The sequence below is a fragment of the Petaurus breviceps genome, unplaced genomic scaffold, assembly GCF_028583685.1.
Source record: "Petaurus breviceps papuanus isolate PSGF00001 unplaced genomic scaffold, PetGlider_PUasm1.0 229, whole genome shotgun sequence".
Taxonomy (NCBI): Eukaryota; Metazoa; Chordata; class Mammalia; order Diprotodontia; family Petauridae; genus Petaurus; species Petaurus breviceps.
The window spans coordinates 19463703-19489741 of NW_027185903.1; the positions used below are offsets into that span (position 1 = coordinate 19463703).

At 35.3% G+C, this 26039-nt stretch overlaps 1 protein-coding gene across 5 annotated transcripts in view; it reads right to left on the reverse strand.

Annotated features, from left to right (window-relative positions):
• The window catches only part of HOMER1 (homer scaffold protein 1), a 159211-nt gene that overhangs the window by 103625 nt on the left and 29547 nt on the right, over positions 1–26039 (reverse strand). For 2 of the 5 annotated variants that reach the window (XM_069096320.1, XM_069096318.1), the window contains exons 2-3: positions 7931–8087; positions 231–362 (exon numbers count right to left, since the gene is read on the reverse strand). In XM_069096320.1, the coding sequence (XP_068952421.1) occupies positions 231–362; positions 7931–8087 (289 nt within the window). Of the gene's footprint in view, positions 1–230; positions 363–516; positions 545–676; positions 794–7930; positions 8088–8354; positions 8487–26039 lie in introns of those variants that run through there. The other 3 variants (XM_069096319.1, XM_069096323.1, XM_069096322.1) reach the window with 3 other exon arrangements.

A 26039-nucleotide genomic window follows, 5' to 3' on the forward strand; every position in this document is an offset into this window, starting at 1 on the left:
TCTCCATTTCCAAGTATAATGCCTAGCACTTTATAGTAGCATATGCTTGTTGGTTGACTGATTTTGTAATTTTCTGGTTTTAACTATTGGATGCCCCAGAATCAGGACCCTCCAAATATCTACTATTTTTGTTTTCTGCATCTTGTAATAAATTTAATATTATGTATTATTTAAATCTTCTAATGACTGAAATAAACAGATTTTCAGTTAGGATTAATGACTCAACTTACTTTTGTAAGATGATGCTCAGAGGAGAATCCCAAACCATAGACAGTATTTGCCCTGCTGTCTGCCCACTGGCCAAACTTCTGAGATGTTTTAGTGAATGTCATGTTTGGGGTGATGGTGCTATTTATTATTGCCTGAAAAAGAAAATAGAATCATCAGGATATCAAGTCAAACTTTGAACACAGTTACACAAGCACAAGGCATTTTAATTACTGACTACTACTTCCTTCCCCTTCAAATATTTCAACTGAATGATTTTTGAAATAGGACAATTTTAAAGTGTCTCACCTCTTCTTTTCCCCTCTGAAGGTTTGGCCTGGCAAAGTAAAATAACTAAAACAAGATTAAATTTTAAAAAGCAAGAGGAGAAAGTAAGTTTAAGGGTTATAAACAAAAACAGATACTGTGTTCTTTGTCCTATATATACAAAATGATGCTATTCACCCACCATTAGTAGGACATACACTCTGAAATTGTTCCACCGCAGTGACTAGTTCCAACAAGCTATGCACACACTCTCACCCATCTCTCTTGTATCCAAGTGTATGCATTTTTAAGACAGCTGCTGGGGTTAAGGGTAAAAGTCTGTAGGAGTATTTCTTTGGGAAGACAACTGGACCATATGGAGGACCAAACCCACAAGCTCATTAGCCTCATATTCCAAAGAACTGAGCTAACTGAACCAGAATGAAAATGAAAGAAATCCCTAAATATTTCATTTAATCTATTTTCCTGTATTTATTGTTTGAAAAAAAGAAATATACCTGCATCTCAAATACAAACTTTATTAAGAAAATGATGGTTTATTCCAAACTTCACTAGTTTGTAGGACCTTTATTTTCTAGTTTGCATAATAATAGAATGGATCATAGAGATCATCTCACCCAACTCCTTAATGTTACAGATGAAAATTGATGAACCAGGAAAATGAAATGACTTACAGAAGGTCACACAGCTAACTAGGCAAGGGGTCCAGACCAGACCCTCCCAGCACAGAAAGGTTCTATGATATCAGGTAAAAAAAAAATTCATTGCAACAAAAAAACTCTATAACTTCTGCCTAGCAATGTAGTTTTATAGAAAACTCATACTCCTATGATAATCAATCTATTGTATATTAATTGAGTGATAACCCAGAGGAACCCAGATTAATGTAACTATATAAATTCAATATAAGGGACCTTATTCCAGTCCTGTACATATATAGAATTCAACTATTTTCAGTCAACTAATATCCACAAAAATCTAGGTTGAATTAATAAACTATAATAATAGGGAAAATCAGCAGTGTGTGACTAAGTGTTTAATAACCAGATTTCCAAGGGAAAAAAATGCACGCATAACACACTTTTAAGATTAATATGCACTGATGATTCCAGAAAAACCTGGACCGAGGCAGAGTGAAGTGGGCAGAACCAGGAGATCTTTATACACAGTAGCAACAATATTCTATGATGAGGAATTGTGAATGACTTAGCTATTTTCAGCAATACAATGATCCAAGACAATCCTAAAGGACTCATGATGAAAAATGCTATCCACCTCCAAAGAAAGAACTGATGGAGTTTGAATGCAGATTGAAACATACTATTTTTCACTTTATTTTTTTGGAAGGAGATGGGTTTCAAGTTTTCTTCCATAAAATACTAATATGGGAATATGACTAATATGGGAATATGTTTTACATGATTGCACATGTATAACCTATATCAGATTCCTTACCTTCTCAGTGAAGGAGGAGGGGCAGGAGAGAGGGAGAGGGAGAGAATTTAGAACTCAAAATTAAAAATTAAAGTTGAAAATTCTTTTTACATGTAATTGGGGGGAAAATACAATTAAAAAAAGATTAATCTAAATTATTAACATTTTCTCCATCATCAACAAAACAATAAATCAAGCCCTGATCTGTAGCATTTGACAATTTCTGAGGTATAAATGTTCAAAATCTTGCAGAAGCTGACTTGATCACTCCCTGATATAATATTGGATCTACATTTGGCAATGTAAGATTTTGAGAGTGCCATTAAAGAACAAACAATATATCTGTGTAGCTGTGTGTGTGTGTGTATATGTATATATATAATATATATGTGTTTCCATATACAACACTACAGAGTAAAACACTTTATATCAGTTATATGAATACTAGTAAAGTACATTTAGTAAAGTATGCAATAGCACTTAATAAATGCTTGTTGACTTCACACATCCTAAATAACCAAGCATGATTGATTACTTTCTCATTCTTTATGTAAGAGGAACCTAGCAAATAACATTAAAATATTTAAACATATTTTAAAAAGCAAGAGATTGGAGATTTCAACATAAATTGAAAATATCAAAACATTTAAATATTTATATTTTAAAATTCAGTTTTATTCAATTTGTGTATTACCTATACATTTAGTTATATGCATCTCAAATACAAACTTTATCAAGAAAATGATGGTTTATTCCAAACTTCACTAGTTTGTAGGACCTTTATTTTCTAGTCTGCATAATAATAGAGACTTAGATACTCACCTTCTTCTATAATTTAAAGTCTTATTTTGAGCTCTTAATTTAAAAAATCTCTATTTAAGATTCAACATACATTTTAACTTCCCTGAAGAAAATAAGAAATCTTATAATAGTATTGTCTAGGTCAGCCTTATTTTAACCAGAGCTCCAAAAAGCTTCACCAATAAATGCTTAGAAGTTAGAAGGATCATTTCTCATCAGCAGATGGATGAAGTTAAGAGATGAACAGCATGAAACCCATCAATGGGAGAGCCAGGAAGGCTTCAGATTTTGTTGTAGTTCAGGGACAGTAGAACATTTGTTTCTGAAATGTACAGACGCAGTGTCTGTACTCTTAAGATACTTAACTTCAGGAAGATTATTCAAATTGAAGAACATAAAAACAAATAATATTTTCAGGCCACTGGATAGTGGAGAAAGATCTAAACTCAAACTAAGGAGAACCAGGGTTCAAGTCCTTCTTTTGACACACTGGTTTCAGAATTAATGATCCTGAATAAGGCACTCAAACCCCAGACTTCCAGGCAACTTTCCAAGACTATCAGTTGCAAAACCATACTGGTAGGAAGAAATTTCCTTGTCTGAAGTTCCTTTCCAACAACAAAATCACTGGTCTAAAATGAATAAAAGTGTACTGTCACTTACTTTGCCTTAATTAAGCCCTTTGACATAAACAGGGTCTTTGTTTATTCTAGCCTGTGGTAACAAGGAGAAAGTCTTTTAAACCAAAACATTTAATTACTTTCCAACCCTAGTGAAATTATGAATCAGCCATCTTATGTTCCTTTGGGGTGATGCCTTGTGTCTGTATGGGGAAAATTATGGTCTAATCTCAGCCGTGGCTTAGAGAACTAGAAAGAGTTCTAAGGAAATGGAGGAAGAAATCTGGAGAGCTTTTCAATGCTCCCTCTATACTCTAGATTTGTTATTTGATTTGAAACACTCAGAGGGGAACCTCAGAGGTCATGTAGTCTAACTTCTTCATTTTACAGTTGAAGAAATTGAGACCAGGGAAATTAAGTGACCTACCTAAAATCACATTGGTACATGTTCAAGGTAGAATTTGATCCCGGGCCCCATAATTACAGAACTAATACATTGTGTACTATACCATAATACTTCCCTTTGAATGACCTAAAAATTGAACACTACCATAAGCACACATCTATGAGAAAAGAAAAATGTTTAAGATTTTTAGATCTTTTATGTTGCTATGCTATTTTTTTAACATGGGAAAAAGGATACAAGAAGGAAAATGGAAAATAAATCAATAATACATAAGCCATTAGTCTCTCTTCTCTATAGAGATTGGTGTCTCTTGTCACTTCTCTTGAAATTCCTTGGCCAAAACCATGGTCTTGATGACTTCAACCAAGTTCACTGTGCAGGGGATGGAGTCTACTTTTCAATCCACTGGTTGACTTCCTTGAGGTTTCGAACATATTCTCAAACATCACTATTTTTAGGTCAAGAGAACTAAAACTGTATGTTTTTCTTCTTTTATTTACTCTGCAAAGAACCTTACTGACAAAAGCTCATTTTGATAGCTCATTCTCAGAATGGTAGGAGGAGAACCAGGGGTGAGATAAGGGGGAATTAAGTTCTAGAATGTACATAATCTCTCAAAATAGCTTAATGAAACATATCAATTACAAAGAGAGAGGGGAAGATGTATGTGACTCTCTTATCTATATAGATTGATGTCTCTCAGCCAAATCTATGGTGCCATGATTCTCTTCTCCTAAGAGGGACTGAGATCTTGGAGGGAGTTAAGATCTTTCTTACTCCTTCCTAGGAGAAGAGATAGAGTGGAAAGGCAGCAGGATGAAAAGTTGAGATATGTACTGTTTCAAAACTAGCCCTCAACTCAGACCTCAGCTCCCCACAGCAGCAGATTTCCAATGGCATGTTGACTGCTTCTGAGGCACTAGACAAAACTATTCAACCTAGCACTGTCCTGTGTTTTTATCTCTCTTGTCTTTGTTCTTAGGGCTATCCTAACAGCCCATTTTTGCAGTGCCGTCTTTTTAAAGGATCACTGATTTAGAGCTGGGGGGGGGCGGGGTGGACCTCAAGGGTCATATAATTCAAATTCTTCATTTTACAGATGAGAAAACAGGTCTGGCTGGATTTTGTCCAAGGCAGGCTTTGAACCAAGGTGCCCCAACTCCAATGACCTTTCCACTAACATCTTGTTGCCTCTCAAAATGAGGTATCATTGACTCCTTTTCCCTAGTCAACCCACGTGATGATGTTTTAACATCACCATTTCCAGCTATCATCCCTTAGTCTACAACCACTCTTTTTTTGTGGGGGGGAGGGGAGGAGGGGAGCATTTTTTTTTTAAACCATACCAGTTCTCAAGAGTAGAAATGTAATGGACAGCAATTCTAACAAGAAGCAGAGAAGGGACTATAGTGTTTGTAAAGAACTTGAAATTTCAATGCAATCTTCACTTTTTACCTTTTTTAACCCAGAATATCTCTGACCCACTGACTCCAAGTTTGTTTCAACCTTGAAAGACATTTTGGATGTGCTAATGTTCACATAAATACATTTTTATTGAATTCTTAAATGTCCTCGGGCAGTAACATGTTATAACTTTAAAAACATACATTTACCTGCCTCATTTTTCTATCCAGCTCTAAACAATAAATTTAGAAAGGCTGTATCATTACAGATAGTAAAGTATACCAATTGTGGCATTTAACCAAATTGATGTTTTTACAACTTTACTAGAAGACCTTTAAGCAAAGATTAGATTCATGGTGAAGTAAAAGGCCTGTAGTGAGAAGAATCAGATTATGTTTTCGAGGTATGGGCATTCTGAGAAGATTTTCATCCCTCAATCAGGTGCTTAACAGAGAAAGAGACAGCTTAAAACCTTCTTATAAAAGAAATAAATTGCAATGTCTGTTTTAAAAAAATGCAGTCATTACTGCAGTGTTCTGCAGTAGTTTCTGGGTTTAGAACTAAAAAAGACTTCAGTTCACAATATCCATTTAAGAAACTAACTAATGAATAGTATATACAATAGAAAAACAGCCAGATCAACTATTAAAGGAAATGTATTTTCTAAAGGATATTAAACCCCCTGTTATCACAAAAAACTACCAGATTGAATGATTCTAAAGAGGAAAAGGGCGGGTAGCTGGCTCATAGAGAGTCAGACCTGTAGTCAGGAAGACTCAACTTCCCAAGTTCAAATCCGGCCTCAGAACCTTATACTTACAGACCCTGGACAAGTCACTTAACCCTGTTTGCCTCAGTTTCCTCATCTGTAAAATGAACTGGAGAAGGAAATGACAAACCACTCCAATATCTTTGCCAAAAAAATCCCAAATGGAGAGTCAGACATGACCGAAAATGATTAAATAACAATAACAAAACAGGAAAAGATAGATTTTGGCATTACAGTCAAAAGACAGAAAGAAACCCAAGCAGTAGTATCCAACCCTGTTTTCATGTGGCTTCAAAAAGAAAAAGGTTCATGTGATGACTGATTCACCAGAACTGCTTTCCAGGTAGATACTGCTTGGAAATAACTCACAGGAGGACTTTTACTCCTCAGGTGAAAATTTGGGTCATATGAAGTCAATTCAAAATACTTCCATGTGGTTTCTCTCCTTGCACAGTAGGATTTCTGTTCCCATCAATTTCTTTGTTTACCTTTTAACCACCTATGAAGGTCAAAGCTCCACAGGACCATTTAGGACAAAAGAGAAACCAGGGTGTTGGTGGTGGTATCATTCAGTCATTTTCAGTTGTGTCAAACTCTCTGATGTCATTTGGAGTTTTCTTGGTAAAAATACTGGAGTGGTTTGTCATTTCCTTCTCCAGCTCATTTGGTAGATGAGGAAACTGAGGCAAACAGGGTTAAATGACTTGCCCAGGGTTGCACATAAGGGCCAGAGGCCAGATTTGAACTCAAGAAGAGTTTTCTTGAATTCAGGCCCAGTGTTCTGTGCACTAGGTGCCACCTAGCTACTCCAAGAAACCAGGTACATATGCCTACAGAGCTATAGGAGGGGACAGAGTCAACCTGTTTTATATTCCAAGTCTGTGTGTATTCCACTCAAATGAATGTATGCAGACTAACAACAAGGATAGTGACTTAGTAAAACTTCACAGAAGCTAACCAATAGCTGTCTCCAAATCATTCTGCCAATGGCCATGCATCATTATGATAAAGAAAAATTAAAATCAAATCAATGAATAAAAAACTCATTAATTACATTCAAGTCACTGAGAAGCATACAGAGAAGTCTTAAGGACCCTGTCCTTAAGGAACCTACAATCTAGTTTGGGTGACAGGGCATTTAACACATAATATAAGAATCAAAAAATAAAGACAATCATGAAGAAATGATCAGAAGGCAATAAATTTATGATTTGTTGCCAGAATAATGATGTAAAGGAAGAACATTAATGAGGTTAGGAGAGAAGAGAAGGGTATAATAGGATTATAGGATTTTAAACTGGAAGTGATGTTGGAAAATCATCTGGTCCAACTCCTTTATTTAAAAGATTAAGAAACCAAGATTCAGAACAGGTAGTGCTTTGCCCAAGGAAACACTGCTTAGGATTCAACCCCACTCTTTACTGTTAATGTCAGTGTTCTCAGCCACAAGACCCCATTATACTCAAAGCTAGAATAATCTGGTAAAGGTTCACTGAGGAAACACTTTGGAGATATCTTCCCACCAATTTTATATAATGTTATACTTCAAATTTCATATTCAGATGTCACACATCTTTAATATAAATATAATATTAATAATATAAATTTTAATATCCTCAATGATAGATGACCAAAATTAAACAAAATACTCTGAAATTTTGCTTTTATGTTTCAGACATGAGTTATGCCAAGTATATAGTATTAATTATAGGTTCTGGGATAATCTTGGATTCTTATGGACTTATATAAACTCTGGAAGTTTATCTGAAATAAACTATCTTAAATCTACTGAGTTTTCTGGTATATATCTATAAGTGTAGTAGCTATACTGACCAAAGTTACTTAGTAAAACTTTTTCATCACCTGAAGAATCAGTGACAGTAATATATTTAAAGTATGTTTAATACTTAAAATACTTTTAATACTTTTAAATTCTTAATAAATGTTTAACACTATAGCAACAAGAGCAAGACAGAAATATTTAAAAGAAAAAGAACTAACCTTTGAGCCATCTAAACTGATTATTCTATACACATTTCTTGTGCTGTCATAGAAGTAGGACACCGTAACTGCATGCTTGCTGGTGGGAACCCAGTTTTTCTTTGTGTTTGGGTCAATCTGGAAGACATGAGCTCGAGTGCTGAAGATGGGTTGTTCCCTGAGGGAAAGAAAGCAACAATAATCAATCTGATTAGATGCAATAGTGAAAAGAACCACTACATAATATGTCCCCAAATCTTAAAAAAAAAAAGTAGTCTGGGGGTTTATTGCAATTTAATATTGCACAAATAAAATATCATCTCAAGGGGGAAAGGTCACCTATCATTGAGAGTATAAGCTATGCACTGTATAGACATTTAAAACACTGATTTTTAAAATATAAACTAAATACATACATATATATATATATATTACTATAACCTACTTCTTCATCTCCAGGCTTAGAGTGCTGAAGTTGGTGACAAGAAGACCCAAGTGCAAATTCTGCTTCAGATACTTGCTAGTTTTGTGACACCTAGGCAAATCACATAAACTCTCCTGGCTTCAGTTTCTTTGTCTGTGAAATGGGGATAACAGTAATACCTATCTCAATCAAATGGGATAACACATAAAGCAAATCTTAAAAGTGCTCTATAAATGTTAGCTGTTTTTATCTACTAACATTATAGAAGTATAATATCAGTGAATCAAAAGGAACAGAATTCACATGTTAGATCTTTTTCTTTAAACTTTAATATTCTGGTTTTTAACTTATGAGTTATAATCTGAAACAATTATATTAGTTAAATTATGTTTTCACTAACCCTCAGTGACTAGAATACATGTTTAATTCACTCAAAGCTCTGCCCATGAAAAAGCTTAAAAAGTAATTAGTATTTCTCAAGCATTAATCACATGTATGATTTATTAGAATCACAGCATCCATAGCTGGAAGAAATAATATAATCCCTACATCCTCATTTACAAAAAAGGAAACTGAGGCCCCGAGAGGTCAAGTGACTCCCCTCAAATCCCACTGAAAGCTACATGGGGAAGGATTCTTCTAGGTCCATACTCAGAGTTCTTTCTCCCAAATGTGCATTACCTCAATTAAGTAACTTATAGATAAAAAATTTCACTTTCTCAGTACTGTTCTCAGAACAAAACAAAAACAAAAAAAACACAAAATACCATTCACAGTAGATTAACAGTGAAAGACGCCTCCTTCGCCTTGGCAGGGGTCATAGATTACAGGTGCAAAATGAGATATATATTGTCAGACTTGACCAAGGTGTTAATTTGTGTGCTTAATTTGTTCCAAAGAAGGTTTGGTTTAAAGTGGAAAGGGCTGGTTGTGGAGTGGGAGTGGAGCAGGTGTCACTGGGAAGTGACGGTGATATTTAAAAAGAGAGCATCAATAACACACCATTTAAAAAAAAATGCGGAACAAAGCTGCTCAGAGGAAGTCATTGGAGAGGATGAAAGCAAGTTGGATCTAACCATTTTGTCCATATTCTGACAAATGAAGTCTAGTTTTTGTTAAGTATTTTTGAGATAAAGATATACAACTACATTTTTAAAAATTATAAATTGTTTAAAAAAAAGAACTATTGCTAAATTATGGACTGCCAAATTCTACCATCATAGATTTATTTGTATATTATAAAAAGGTTTAATTTCCTTTGTAGCATATTGCCTTTAATCCAACAAAAATCCAGAATGTTAATTTTAAAAAATCTGAGTGTAACACTTCTTTCTCAAACAACATTTTTAGGATACCTTTTTCTAAAGTCTAAAACTTTTTTATTTGCTCTGCATAATAGTTTTCCTTTCTAAAAAGCTTAAGGTCTTACAAAAATAATTTTATATTGGTGATATTTAATATTTTCTAAAAATTTATAAATGAATGAAGAAGGAAAAAGGGAAGTAACAGCTAAAAATAGATTAAACAAGCTCAATTTCTAGGCAAATGACTTTCATTTCAGAAAAAAACTCACTTTTATTTTTAAAGGCTTCAAAAATACTTTTCAGGGTGCAGAAGCTGTTTGGAAGGGCTGAATTGCCAAATAAAAATCAGAAAGCAAAGTTACCATTTCCCTTTCTCTCTGCAATGTGAACTTAATTGCCATTGTCAGGATAAAGATAGTATTTTCTGTCCATCTTAAAAAAATTTTTTTTAGACAGAGAGGAAGTGTAGGATAGTGGATATAGAGTCTGCTTTAGAAGCAGGAAGTTCTGGGTTCAAATTCTGACTCTGATTATAGTGGCCATGTGACCCTAGGCAAATAATTTAATTATGTTAGTATTTCCTAGTATTACTTAGATGTCATGTCACTCAGTACATACATATATAGATATATAACTATATGTCTCTACATACATATATCTATATGAAATATTGAAATTTTTTCATTATCTACTATTCTTTTAAGTATAATATAATTTCTATGGTTATCTCTTTTAGCTCTGTCTACTTTTATTGTTATTTTGTCTGAAATAATAGCCACTTCTAGTTTTTTTTAAATCATCAGTCATAATAAATTCAGCTCCAGCTCTTCATCTTAACTGTGTGAATCCTTATATTTATATTTCAAGTATGTTTCTTATTTTAAGAAAAAGAAGAGAAAGAACATGTTGCTTGAGTCCAATTTCTAATCCATCTTGCAACCCTCCTTCATTTTATGGGTGAATTCATTTCATTCATGATCATTATGATTATTTACTGTGTTTTTCTTTCTTGTATACTCTTATCCACCTGTTTTCCTATCCGTTCCCCCCTCCAAAAAATCCCTCTATAAGTTAGTGAATGGTATTCAACAATTAACTGTGGCCAAAATATCTATCTGATGATTCTCTCCAGATTTAGCTAGAGTGGCTGTTGAACAAAAGACACATACCGTTTAGAGAAGATTCATAACTGGCCTTTGAGGCTTAAGAGGACCTGCCTCACTTGGCATAACTCCATGCCACGAGGAGACATCAGAGTAAGACTTTTGCAGAAGAAATGTTTATGTTAAAATTTCACATTACTCTTTAAAAAGTTTATTTTCCCTAATGACATCTTCCTTCTACAAATAATCTCTAGTCAGATTATTTCAGATCTGTAATATAACTAAATCCAGACAATATAAAAAGAAGGAAACAAGGATTTATTAAGTGTCTATCATATGCCAGGCACCATGCTGACCACTTTACAAATATTGTCTCATTTGATCCTCACATCAACCTTGGAAAGTAAGTGCTAATGTTACCCCCATTTTACAGAAGAGGAAACTGAGGTAAACAGAGGCTAAATAACTTGCACAGGGCCACACATCTAGTAAATGCTTGTGGCCCATTTTGAAAGCAGGTCTTCCTGACTCCAGACATAACACTGCGCCCCCTAGCAGACTAGAATGTATGGAACATAACTTCACATCATTCAATAGCACTTTCACACAATCAGTTTTTCTACAACTACTTTTGTGATTTGGCACAAAGTGAGTACGTTAATAGTAAACAAACCTATTGGAGTGACAGCAAGTGTACACTGTGGCCTTTTTACTCTCAGCTTCAAAAGGCTGTTTTGGGGGCCAATAGCAGGGAAAAGATTCATCAAAATCTTGATAGATTTTTGTGGCTATTTTGTGGCACTTGAAACTATTTCCTCATGGAAACCCTTTGCCAGTAAAAATCAGGGAAAATAATCACTCCAGAATTCTTTTCAGTATCTCCTTTAATAGGAAATTCCACAGCATTGTTGGACATTCCTATAATGGCCCTGCCCTAAAAATTAGATTTTTAAAAGTTAGCAGAAGAAACTGCTAATAAACTAGGTGGAAGCAGTTTGGTATGTTAGAGCACTGGCTCTGGAATCACAACATCTGGATTCAAATCCTACCTCTTACTTTCTCCCTGTGTGACTGGGGCTAAATGATGTCACCTCCCTAGGTCTCAGTTTCCTCATCTGTCAAATGAAGCTGAAATAAAATATATGGTCTCTGAGGGTCTTTTTTCCTTGATCTATGCTCTATGAACTATGCCTAGAATCGTTCAGTTTTAGAGTTTTTCTATATTGTTTCAGATTAAAGTTTATCCTGATTGTGAAAGTTAAAAACTATTTTATGTAGTCAGACCAACTAGTATCCAATTATAGATACTCAATAAGACTAATTTTAGACATTATTTTCTTTATGTCACTACTTATATTTTATGCTAGTTCAATGTTTTAACAACCAACATTAAAATTGAAGTCAAACGAAGTTAAGCTATAAATTCATTAAATAAAACCTTAATCAAATCAGTATCATGTTTACATTATTCTTGAGATTAGAAAACACAGAGATACCCAAGGTTGGGGGGGGGGGGTGAGGAGGTGAGGGAAGGGACTTTCAAGCCAAAATACACAACTTACTGAGTTTTGGTCTGTATTCTCTACCAACTGCCTGACAATGACATAAATCTCAATACTGAGATGGAAGCTATAACCAATCATAGAATCTCAGAGTTGGGAGGGTCCTAATAAGTTATTTCAATCAATGCCCTGTTCAGCAAGAATCCTCTCTAACCAGATACTTGCCAAATGCTTATTCAGTCTGTTTAAAGATTTTCTGGTGGTAAGGGTGGGGGTTAGAGGGAAAGGAGACCCACAATATCCAATTTAGGATAATTCCATTTATCAGAAAGCATTCACCCATTGCTCCCAGTTTTGCCCCTTGGGATCAAAAACAAGATCAGTCAGTCCTTCATGGTAGTGCTTCAAATACTTTGAGACAGCTATCATGCCTCAGTTAGGATTTTTCTTATTCTCTGGGACTAAATAGCCCCAGTTCTTTTTAATCAATCCTCATAGGGCATGAAATTGAATCCCTTCATCATATGTGTAGCCCTGTTTGTCAATGCCTTTCCTAAAATTTGGTACCTAGGACTAAACACAATACACCAGAAGTGTTCTGACCAGGGTTGAATGAAGTATAACTATCACAAACATAGTCCTGGGCACCATGACCTCTCAATGTACCCTAAGAGCACATTAATTTTTTTTGACAACATATTATACTATTAATTCACACTGTACCTACAGTCCATCAATATGCCCTGATGTTTTTCAGACAATGTGCTATACAGACATATTTCACCCATCTTGTACCTATATGGTTGATTTTTTAATTCAAGCTTAAGATTTTACTTAGCCCTATTAAATTTCAGTTTTATTAAATTCAGTGGAACCTTCTAACCTGTTAAGATTCTTGGACCCTGGCTCTGCGATCTAACATGTTACTTATCTCTCCTAGCTTTGTGCCATTTGAAAATTTGACATGAGTGAAATCTATGACTCTACCCAAGTCTTGATGAAAATGTCATCTGCAGCACAGGACAAACCACAGATTCTGGATTTATAAACTAATTTTATAATTTCGTCCATAAGTTAGGTTTTATTTTCTAGCTATAATAAAAACATGCACTGTCATTTCTCAAGAAAAAAATACATTCCTATTTCACTGAAACCACTAAAAATCCCATTCAATTACATCTTTAGATGACCACATATAAAAGCCTAATAATTCATCTAAACACTATTTAAAGGCAGAGCAATTTTAACCAAAATATAAGTCTAAAAATTATTTAAACTGCCATGTAGAAACCTCTTGGAAATGAACTCATTTGGTTTGCCTTCCAAACTTTTGCTTCTCAAATTACAAGACACAGACCATTAACTAATTAAGATACATATCAGCTGGTTTCACTTACCAAGGTGCTACAGGAAAAATCTCCTGTAATACTTCCCCTAATAGTTCACAGATGTGATATTTAAGAGGCTGTCTGTAAGAGCATAGCATTTAAGAACCATCTGATTCTTCACACTCTCTCAGCTTTTGGTATGACCCTATTATTTTACTATAGACTGTTAAATGAAAAAAAAAAATTAGGTGAGCCTAGCAAAAAAAAAAAAAAAGGAAAAATAAAAAAACCTGATTTAAGATGTAAAAATGTGTCTATATTCATGCATATGTATGTATAAGATAATCTAGATACATAATATGTATTCTATAAGATAATCTAGATACATGAATATGTATGTATAAGATAATCTAGATACATAAACATAAATATACACATATTCACACATATATATGTATACATGTGTCTGTAAACATATATGCATCCACATCATACATATAATCTCAGGGTTGCCAGAGACAATTCTAAACTCAACTTCTTTAATAGTAGAAGGGAATATAATGTATATAATTTTTTAGAGAGTGAGGAACTTGGAGCGGCTAGGTGGTGCAGTGAATAGAGGATAGGCCCTGGAGTCAGGAGGTCCTGAGTTCAAATCAGGCCTCAGACATTTAACAGTTACTGGCTAAGTGACCTTGGGCAAGTCACTTAACCCCAATTACCCTGCCTTCCCCCCCCAAAAAAAAACAAAAAAAGAGTTAGGAACTTGCCAACCATTAAGACTTAGAAATAAAAATCAAATGATGCAAAAATGACAGAAGTCTTTTTAACAAGCATTCATGTTCAGAGGAACCAACTTAAATCACTTTCCTCTTCACCTCTTTTGCATCCTGGACTCTAGGTGGTACCTCCTCAATCTCTTATCTTAGTTTAGACAGAATGAGCTATTGGAAAGGCCACAAATCTAGTCGACTGACAACAACAACAAAAAACCCAGTTTCATAGAAAAGAAAGAAGGGCCTAGCTAAGTTGAAGTATAATACACATGACCACAAATATTACCACCCCTGCTATGTATTTCCTGCCAATGACAGGCTGCTGCAGTCTCTAAGATGTGCATAACTGCCTCCTGACAGAGAGGTAACAGACCCAAAATACAGAATGAGACATGTATTTTGGACATGACCAATGTGGGGGTTTGTTTTGCTTGACTATCTATATTTTAAAAGGATTTTGTTTTTCTTGAATGAATGGGAAGTGGAACGGAGAAAAAAAAAGAAATGCTTGTTAATTGGGGGGAGGGGAGGAGATTAGTAGCAGACTGAGTCAGGTGATAAAAGCATTAAGGAAATTGGGAAAGTCATGTGGAAGTGGGTAGTGGAAGTAACCTTGACCTGTAAGGATGAGAGAGAAATGGAAGGTCTGAACTTCAAAAAAGTTGACAGGGGTAGTTATTATATATTTAGACCTGGAAAAGACCTTAGAGGTCATCTACTCAAATAAAGAAAATTAGGCCCAAAGGAGTTAGGATTCGGGAAGGTAGGATTTGAATTCTTCTCCTCTAACATCCTCTTTCCACTGCACCAAGCTTGACCAGGTTGCTAGTATAGAGCAAGGGTGTGAAGAACAAGAAATAGGCCACCTCCTCCTCATCCTGTCATCCTTGTGAGTAGGAGGGCTTTAGAAAAGAATGGGTAGAAGAAGATCATCTCCAAGGGAAAGGCAGGTTTCAATCAAATGCTTGAAAGTATGTGTATAAATGATTCGACAGGCTATAATCTCCACAGTTACAAAGTTGGTTAATAAAGACTCAATTAATAACAAAGGACTGAGAATTCCTTGGATTCCATATAAACACTTTCTGTAGAGTAACTTGGCTACCAACTACCTAACAGTACAAGCCCGGCAACATCGCCATCTAGTGATAAACCAAGCTCAACGCAAGTATAAATATTTCAATGAATATGTGGTGTATACTTAGTCTGAGTGGATGTAGTATAGAAGCCAAGAGGAATTACAGGAACGGATGCATGTTTTTTAAAAAAGTAAATATGATTGTGCATGTATATCCAATATCAGATTGCACGCCATCTTATGAAGGGGGAAGGAGGAGAGGGAGAAAAAAATCATACAAGATTTCTTATTATATATCTACAATATAGCAACTTAACTTTTTGACTATTAATAAAAATTATTAAATTAGCACAATTAAGGCTGTATGGATGGATTAATTTTAAGAGAAGATACTTTAATGCATAATTTTGAGGTGTCTGGCTTTGTATCTATTCGTCTAACTTCTCCACTCAAGTATGAGACATGTCTAAATAATTGGTAAGTTGCAATTGATCATAATATCGAACAGCCAAGATTGGCAGAGGTTTAGATTTCTTTTCATTTAGGTTTCTTTTGGTTCCTTGATGTATGATTTAATCTACTAATAAATCTAATCTAATAATAAAAAGCTTATGTAGATATATATGATAGTGAAGACAGTTTAAAATTAGATGTTCTTCCTTATTTCCTCAGGGTAAGGGGTATTTCTGCAGGGATAGTTTATTTGTTTGACATGGGTAACCAAATATTGTATATCTAAAAATATTTCTATGATGCCAGTAATCTTTTTTTCTCGAAAAATTTTCATGGAGATCTTTAAAACTGTAAAAATAAAATTGCTGATTAAAAATGGAATATATAATCATAAATATAAAAAATTTTAAATCCATCAGTTTTTATTTACCTTGTAAAAATAAAAAAAGATATGTAAGAAGGATAAAAAAGAAGTACTATTAAATGATATGATTTATATAGGGGTCCCAAAAGTCTTAATGAAGGTTAAAACTATTAAAGTTGAAAAATATACTAAAACTTTTGGAACACCTTGTATAATGTCAAATTTATGCAACTCTAAAGAAATCAGAATTTCTGTGTTGGATACACAGGTTATCAAATTATATGTGCTAATTAGAAACTAATTTAATTAGACTTTTCATATGCTAATTTCTTCCTCCTTTTAAAATATACTCCTCCTTTTAATTTCCCCATTTCTCTTAGTGTCAGTGAGAATGTTAGTGTTACTGACACTAGTGTTAATGACAGCACTAACACCTTCTCAGTCCCCTATTTAAAACCCTTACATCATAAAACCCTTACATATGATGCTTGTCCTACACCATAACCTATCAGCTGTCAAATCCTATCCTAACTCCACAATTTCCCTCATGTCATCTTTCTTCCCCTCCAATCACAATAACATTGACTTTGTTTATATTCTTATCAACTCTTGCTTGGATTTTAATATCCATTTGGCAATCATTTATGCCTCCACCCTCTAATTTCTATCTATGATCTATCCTCACCCTGCCAAAGTAATTTTACTAAATCAAAGATCATTCCTTTGTTTAAAATTAATAATAGCTAGTGTTTAGATAGCACTTTAAGCTCTGCTAAATTATATATGTGTATATGTACATATATGTAATAAAATAATAATATAAATAAATGTAAATAAAATATGATCCTCAAAACAACTCTGTGAGATACGTAGACGATATTATTATCTCTATTTTACAGATGAACAAACTGGAGTTTTGAAAGATTAAGTGACTTGTCCAGGGTCACAGTTAGGAAGTGTCTGAGGCAGGACTGGAACTCAGCTCTACCTGACTCCAAATCTAGTATTTACTGTGCCATATAACTCCTCTCAGTGGTTCTCTATACCTACAGCAAACTCCTCTTCTGGATATTCAAAGCTACCCACAATCTGGTTTCACTTTCCTGTTTCATTTCCTGATATTCCCTTTCAAATACCTTCTTCCTGACCAAATACCCATTCCTAGATCTCATTCTATATTCTCTTGCCTCTGCGCCTTTGAACATACCTATCACCCACACCTGAAAGACTGACTTCCCAAATCCTTTAATGTGTCCACTGGAAAAATCATTTCTAATTCAAGACCCAGATCAAGTGCTACCATTTTATTTACAATACTTTCCTCAATCTCCTGGATTAGTATTGATTCTTTAGGATCACAGATCAAGCAACAAACATTTCTTAAGAGCTTACTATGTACCAAACACAGAGTTAAGAGACCATGAAACTCAGTCTGCTAAACGGAGATTGTGTTCCCAAAATGAGCCATGGTACAATCCCAAGAGATAACCAGAAAGTGGGAAGAATGTCACTCACATCCTCCCCTCCCCACAACAGCCAATTTCAGGGCTTGTCCGGACAGGACTACACTATTGCCTTCACTTTCACTAAGTTTCCTCCCTTAGATTGTTTCCTGTGGCTTGTGTTAAGCTCCCATCTTCTCACCTACTGAACTGAAGCACTTATGACAGTTATTAGAGTACAGTTGAAAAAAATCGCCTCTTCCCTCCTCAATGTACCCAGTTGATCATGTGGCTGTAGTTGGTGTCTCTCTGCAGGGTGGGCTCTGAGTTTATGGGCAGTGGCTGATAAGAGCCCCTCCCCTTTTAATTTTGAATAGGACAGCTGTTAAAGATAATCTCGGAGATTATCTTTCCTCCAAAACCCTTCCAAAATTTCCCTTTTTCTTTATTTCCTAATTGGAAATTATCATCCCAATCTCCAAGATTCTCTTTCTTTTAGTTACCCATAATTCATCACTCAACTGAAACTGTTCTCTCTATCCAAAGTTGCCACTGCTCTCTTAATTGCCAAATCTGGTGGCCTTTTCACAATCCTCATCCATCACCTTTCTCCAGAATTTTGACAATGTTGACCATCCTGCTCTCTTACTTTTTTCCTCTCTGGGTTGTTGAAACCTAGAAAAACTCTATCTACACACAAATTCAGAGACAGAATTTTCTATCCTGATTAATTACCTCCCTAGCAAAGAACTTCAGTAGATTTTGACAAAATAAGCTGTCTTCAATTAGTTAGCAAGAACTGATTAACATCAGAGAAGATGCAAATTTAGTAGCTAAATTTCAACAAAAACCTATGAATAATCAGTGAATAGGACTGAAAATGTGAACACCACCATTTAGCAGTCAATGAAGCCTCCATTTGGATCTAAGTGAAGTACCAAGAAACCAACCATTAAAATAAGAATAAACTTAGAGCCAGACCCTCTGTTAAACCACAACTTTCAAAAATAATGAAGCATATTAAATCACACTGTTCTCAATAAAATAAATACTAATAATATTTTACTCAACAAAACAGGTTTTGGGTACTGGTCTGGGATTCTAGCATTTATATATATATTTTTTTATTTTTTATTTTTTGCCTTTTTTTTTGGAGGGCAATTGGGGCTGAGTAACTTGCCAAGGTTAAATGGCTAGTTTTTTTATGTGGGTGTTAAGTATCTGAGGCTGGAACCAAACTCTGGTCCTCATGACTCACTGCGCCACCTTGCTGCTCCTATGCCACCTTGCTGCTCCTATATTTTTAACTTACTAGTTATGTATTATATTAATTTATTCAATATGTTATAGTATAACCATCACATGATACATTGTAACCGCTTATGGTAATACTAATAAATTAATCATGTGCAAGTATACATTGAATTTATTAATTATTTTTAAACTTATGTGATTCTACTAATATAGGACATTCCTAGGTAAGAAAACTCCCTCTACCAATGCAACTCAGCCTTAGATTACCTGTCCTAGACTAGAGTACAGAAAGGATTACACCAGCACATGTAAGAGGCAGGAACCCAGATCTTGCCGATTATAAAGCTAGTCCTCTAATCCACTAATGCCATGAATCTCTAATAAATAAAATATTATTTTCAAAGCTGGTTCATTCTCATCACTACCTGCACATGTAGCAAATTATGTCCTTCCTCTGAAACTACCTATAATTTGCATTTATTAAATGTATATGTATGTTATGTGTATTTTATTCTTGCTTGTTATCTCATCAGAATGCAAGATCCTTGCAAAGAGGAATTGCTTTACTCTTTGTACCTGTATTCCCAGTACCATGCCTGGCACAGATAGACACTTAAGAAACACTTGCTGATTTATTGATAGATCCCTTTGTCAATAAATAAAATGTAATTCTGGTTAAAATGTCATCTCAGCTTTTTAATTTTGGTTGTTTTATAGCATACATAATAATTAGTACAATGGTACACTATATTATTTATAAATAGGCAAATATACACAGATGAAGGCATATGCTAAAAGTATTTTTATGATAGAAACCCATGATGAAAACAAAAAGGGTTTGTAGGCTACTGATAACATAATTGATTAGTGGTCTTTACTCTCTCCTTGGACCTCTCAGGACATTATCACCTCTCCTCTGCAATGAGCTGCTCATCTTCTAATCAGTATTAATAACAACAATAGCTCATATTTATATAGCACTTTAAGCCTGTGAAACACTTTACATAAGTTATTTCCCTCAGTCCTCACAACAACCCTATTACTGTCACTATTATTATCCACCCTTTATAGATGAGGAAACTCAGAGTGAGAGAGTGTGGAATGACTTGCCCGAGGTCACAAATTCAGATCCTCCTGACTGCAAGTCCTAATAGGCCACATTGTTATAACACAACTATAATGATCAAAGTATCAGAGAGAAAGAGAGAGAGAGAGTGTGAGTGTGTGTGTGTATGTGTGTGTCTCCGTTGTCTTGTACTAGCTAGGTACTTAACAGTTATTGAATTTGAACTGAATAATTCAGTCTGTTTTTATTCACTTCAATCCTTTATTAGATTGTGGTACGAGTCACACATTGACATCCCCACTGAACTGAAGCTTTCTTCTAATTTCAATCCTTCTTTGCTTATAAAAATATAGCAAAACTTTTATTAATGAGCATAATAAAGACTTCAAAAGATATATTCTCAAACTGTGCTATTAAATATTTTCTCTTATGATTATATTTAACAGTAACTATCTACAAAGTGATTTTTCCCCTTCAGCAGGTAAAAATAACTTCATCCAAAATGACAGATTTTTAAGTACTTAGGCCTGACATCTCAACTCTTGAAAAATTAATTTGAATTTATCACTTCTGTTCAAGCATCAAATAAAACAGGCTGTTCCATTTAATATGTAATTTTGAGAAAAGACAATGAAAGCTAGTTAGCACTAAAGAAACATAAGCTAAGCTGCTACTGCTTCTGAAAAGAGTTATGTAAAAGGATTTTAAAAAATATTCCATCGTTTGACAGTTAACTTTCCAGAATAACTTGGGGGCTGCACAAAATAAGAAGCACAAATTTTGGCACTGAAGGGGCCTGGGGTCCCTGAAAAACCTTTCACATTCAAAGAGCACTTGGTTTTTAGTCTGGGTGCAATATATAAGCATGAATTCTCCCATACAACCTCTACCACATCAATCAAAAGGACACACAGTCTCTATGATCTCTAGACCCTGAAAAGTCCACAAGCATGTATAGCAAAAAAACAAACAACAACAACAAAAAAAAAAAACACCACACAGTATAGTTAGTTATGCTCTCCTTCCAAAGTAGAACTGGGATGAGGTGTTTTGTACATACTAGATAAGATTGAAAACTGCATCCAGTGTACTAACTGTACCCCTGGGGCTAATCACCAAACAAATGCCCATGTGCCATGGAGAGCAGAATTTTCTGGTATGAAACATGAATGTTAACCTTTTACAAATATTTAAAAGTATCCCCTAGGAGAATAACACATATACTATAAGACATGGTTCATGTACTGCCTGAGTTTTTTAAATGCCTTTTGTCATCTTTCTTCTTAAATTTCTGTTAATAGATGAGGAGGGATATATTCAGACATGAATATGATGTAAGGACAAAAAGGATCAACAAAAAAGAAAATTTAAACTAAATAAGGGTACTTCCATTCCTCCCCCCTTTTATTGTCTACCTTGCTTAACCTTAGTCTTGGTTCTAACTGGAAGGCCTCACCCTGGACTGAGTGCTCTGTTGAATGTTCACAGCTCCACTAACTAGGCAATTGTTCTAGTTTGCAGCTGAACTCATCATACGAAATGTGTTTACCATTACCACTTGGACTGGAATAGTTCAGTAGTCCTGTTCCTATTTATTATACCGATTTCATTTGATTATCATATGCTCCCTGGTACAATGTATATAGCCTGGTAGAGTGTCACACAGTGGGGGCTTAATTAATTTACTGATTAAAGTCAGTTTTTATCAATTTAAGTAAGATTATATAAGTATCCATTAGCATAAGTGCTAAGTGGAGAGGGGTCTGGAGTTTGTAAGAATTTGGCACTCTCTTATCTACATGGGTGAAGCCCAAAACAAACAAACAAACAAAAACAACCAACCCCAATCACTTGTATGTTTTAAGCTGTTGGGTTTTGGTGGTTTTTTTTTTTCAAGATCCTGATAAAGAACTCAGTGTCATGAGACACAGTTATACCCATAATCATAGGTATATCTATACCCTACCAAATGTTTCACGTAAAATATATACACAAATAAGACTACTCATCTCAGGGCAGCCAGGTGGCGCAGTAAGAGTGCGAGACCCGGGATAGGTTCTGGCCTCAGATACTTAACACCCACACAAAATAACTGGCCTTATAACCTTGAGCAAGTTACTTAACCCCAATTGCTTTAAAAAAAAAAAAAAAGACTACTCATCTCTAATTTCAAAATTTAATGACATCCATTACTTTTAAGAAGCAATGCTAGATACTGGAGGACCAATATTCCAAAAGTCAATTGATAGGCATTGTGTGTAGTGAAATATTTAGCTCCCCCACTTTTCTACCCAAAGAATTTTCTATTTCTACAGAATTGCTACCTACCTAGAAACTTTTATTTAAAAAAAATACCATTATTAAATCTCAACACTGAACTTAAATTTGACTCCTGAGGGTTCCATATGGGCATGCTTCACTGAAGAAACTGTGTCTACATAAACTGCTGAAGATTAAATCAAAAGTGAAATTAAAAAACACCAGGTGATGTTAAATATTTGAATGACAGGATTGAAATACTTAATAATTTTACAAATAACTTAATTCTAAAAATTGTTTTAGAAGAGAAGTCGAAATACCTTGGTATAGAAAGTTGGCAAGGTTCAAACGTGGAGTAAGATAATGTTAGGAATGTTTGACAATGAACAGGAATACTTTTGGACATAATTTACAAGAGGAACAAAGATAGATTAGCATATAGCATTTCATCATTCGCAGCTGTCATGCTACTTCTGACTGGCATTTCCCAAACTGGTCCATAAAACTGATGAAATGTGATCCAAGTAAGTGAAAATCAAAGACATAAAATATTAAAGATAAAATCGAGTTTCTTCTGAAACAAAAAAACCTCTATCCTTTTAACAGTGATTCTTCTGGTGAAGTACATGGCTATGAGTCATGTAATATTACAATCTCCATTGTATCAAACGGGGATTCACCCCAAGAGCCATGGAGAGATGCATGACTGGTATAAATAAAATGCAACATATTGCCAATGATAAATTGGTTGTAAAAACAAACAAACTCAGAAAGCAACAAGGAATCCCATGACCCCAAGAGCATAAGATAACAAACAACCTGAATGTTGTACTGGTATCAGCATAATGTCAAGAGACTTAGAGGAAATCTTCTCTAGGCCCTGAAGTTTTAAGAGTAGAGGAAATCAACCAACAATAAGTAAATTATGTGGCAGGCACTCTGCCAGGTTCTGGAGAAGCAAATAAAAAATGAAACATTTTCTGACCTCAAAAACCTGGCATCCTATCCAGGGAAACAATGTATACACACAGAAGCAACTGTAAATACTACACATACAAAGAAAAGACAAGGTAGTTGGTTGGGGGAAGGGGGAGCATTAGCAGATGGCTTAAGGGGGAGATCAGAGAATGGACCATTTAGGAGATGGCACTTAAGCAGAGCTTTGAAAGAAGCTAGGAACCCTGTGGGGGAAGAGAGTTGGGGACAAGAGACTGCATTCCAGTCATGGGGAACAGACAGCTTGTGCAAAGGTCCAGAGATAAGAGCTAGAATGTTGTGTGTCAGGAACTGCAAGTAGGCCAAGTCTGGCAGGAATGAAGGGTGTGAGAAAGGCAGTAATGTGTAAAAAAGGAAGGCTGGAGCCAGATTGTGAAGGGGTTGAAAGGCCAAACAACGGACCTTGCATTTTCTCCTAGAAGCAAAAGGAAGCCTTTGGAGCAGGAGAGTGACATGGTCAGACCAATGCTTTAGAAATATTACTCTGGCATATAGAAGTGTGGGGAAGCAACTGCACTGAGGCATGGGGACCAATTAGAAGGCTATTGCAATGTCCAGGGGAGGTGAGGAGGGCCTAAACTAAGATGGTTGCTGTGTGAGTAGAGAAAAGGGGTTGGCTGGGGGAGATGTGGTAGAGGCAGAGTCAATAAGATTTAGCAGTGGGTTTAACCATGGGGATTGAGGTAACGTGAGGAGTTGAGGGAAACTCCAAAATTGTGACTCTGGGACCCTGGAAACCACCCTGGTGGTTTCTTTTGTCAGAAATAGGGAAGTCTGGAAAAGCATGGGTTTGGGTTGGAAACGCAATAGATAATGAGTTCTGTTTTGGATATATTGAGCTTGCGATATTCCTGGGACATCGGATGAAACCAAAATGTCTGCTAGGCATTTGGTAATGCATAGCAAATCTTGATGGAGGAACTAAGGTCACATATATGGGTAGGGAAGTCAACTGTATGGAAATAACTGAACCCAAGGGGAATAATGAGATCAAGTAAAGAGTGAGAAGAAAAGAGTACCTGAAACAGAGGAACTATGGTTGAGGTAGCACAGGATGAGAAACAAATGGTTTGTGGACTCCTCCCACTATTCTGAATGTATCCACATTAATGATATCACTGAACTACTGACCAACCAAAGTAGTCCCCATCATCAGGGAAATTACATCGTATCAGGGGAGGTATATAGATAAATAAGCATATGAAATATAAACAAATACAAAGTAAATTTGGGGGACTTCAGGAAAGGCTTCATGTCAAAGGAGCTGATTGGGCAGAATTTCAAAAGAAATTACGGATTTCAAAAGATAAAGTAGTAGAATGGTAGTTTTAAATTTCTTTATTTTGCCATCCATATTTCTCTAAACCACTCCTCCCAACACCCTTCCCCCACAGGGTTCCTAGCTTCTTTCAAAGCTCAGTTTAAATGCCACCTCCTAAATTGTCCATTCCCTGATCTCCCCCTTATCCCATCTGGTCAGAAGATGTTTCATTATTTAAAAAACTGTTTCCCCAGAGCCTCACATATACTAAGCACTTAACAAATGCTTACCATTTGACTGAATACAGCCTTATATGTCTCAGACTGAGAAGAGATTAAATGACTGACTTGTGTTCTTGATGTCAGTAGGGTCAGAGACAAGAACTGAATTCAGTTCTTCCTAACTCAGAAGTCAGCTTTCTACTACATCACGCATCCCAGCTAAACATTCTTTTATCAACAATATGCATAATGTAGACATTGTGGAGTAGTAGAGATCTGGCCATACATAGACTTGGGAAAACCTTAGTTTAAGTCATTCCTCTGACACAGGCTGTGTGACCCTGGGCAAGACCCTAAACTTCTCTGTACTCCTTCCAGGCAACTATGTGAGGTTATATAAGTTGCAAAGCAAGTGTTGACCTATGTTGGTAGAGGAAGTTTCTCACCTGGACTCTAAAGGTATACTCCAAAAATAATGATGATGGTAATAATAATGTTTTCGAAAAACAAAAATTCACCTCACTTGCCCCTCACATAAATCTGGGCAATATTGAAATCAACCAAAAAGTACTGGGCACTACACTAGGTTTTAGGGGTGCAAAGAAATTATATTAAAAGCAAAAATACAAAATCATTAAGAAGATATTTCTGGACTGAACTTTCTAGATCATTTCTCATAACCTGAAGCTCCAAATATTTCAAGGTTTTATTGTAGTAGAGTAAAATAAGATTAATGTGAACAACAAATCTTTTTATTTTCCTCAAAATGGCTTACTAACAATAGTAGCAGATTTAAAAAAAATCTAAACAAACTTCTGTAGTTTAAGAGTTTTTTTAAATCTCTCTCAAAAAAAAAAAAAAAGAAAGAGAGAAAAGTAAAGAAATCAAAGGCAACAGCACTTAATGTAGGGAGCTATTTTGTTGACTGATGTCCTGACTGCCATTTTGTGGTTCTGACTTCTACTCAGCCACTATTGTTATGAAACAAGTGAGAGCCCAGTCTAGATAAAACATGACCCAGAATGTGAATGGCAAAAACAAAATGTGATCATGAAGGGGATGGCCTCTTCTCCAGTAAAGGCTTACACCTCAATGGAGGTGACTGGCCTCCTAGAGGTTATGCCAGAAAAAGTATACTCCAATCTATTCTCAAATATTATCGTTTCTGCCTTTACAACATACATAGCCCTTCTCTCCACTCACACAGCCTCCACCTCAGTACAAAACCCCATCACCTTTCTCTCTCTCTCTGTCTCTCTCTCTCTCTGTCTCTCTCTCTCTCTCTCTCTCTGTCTCTCT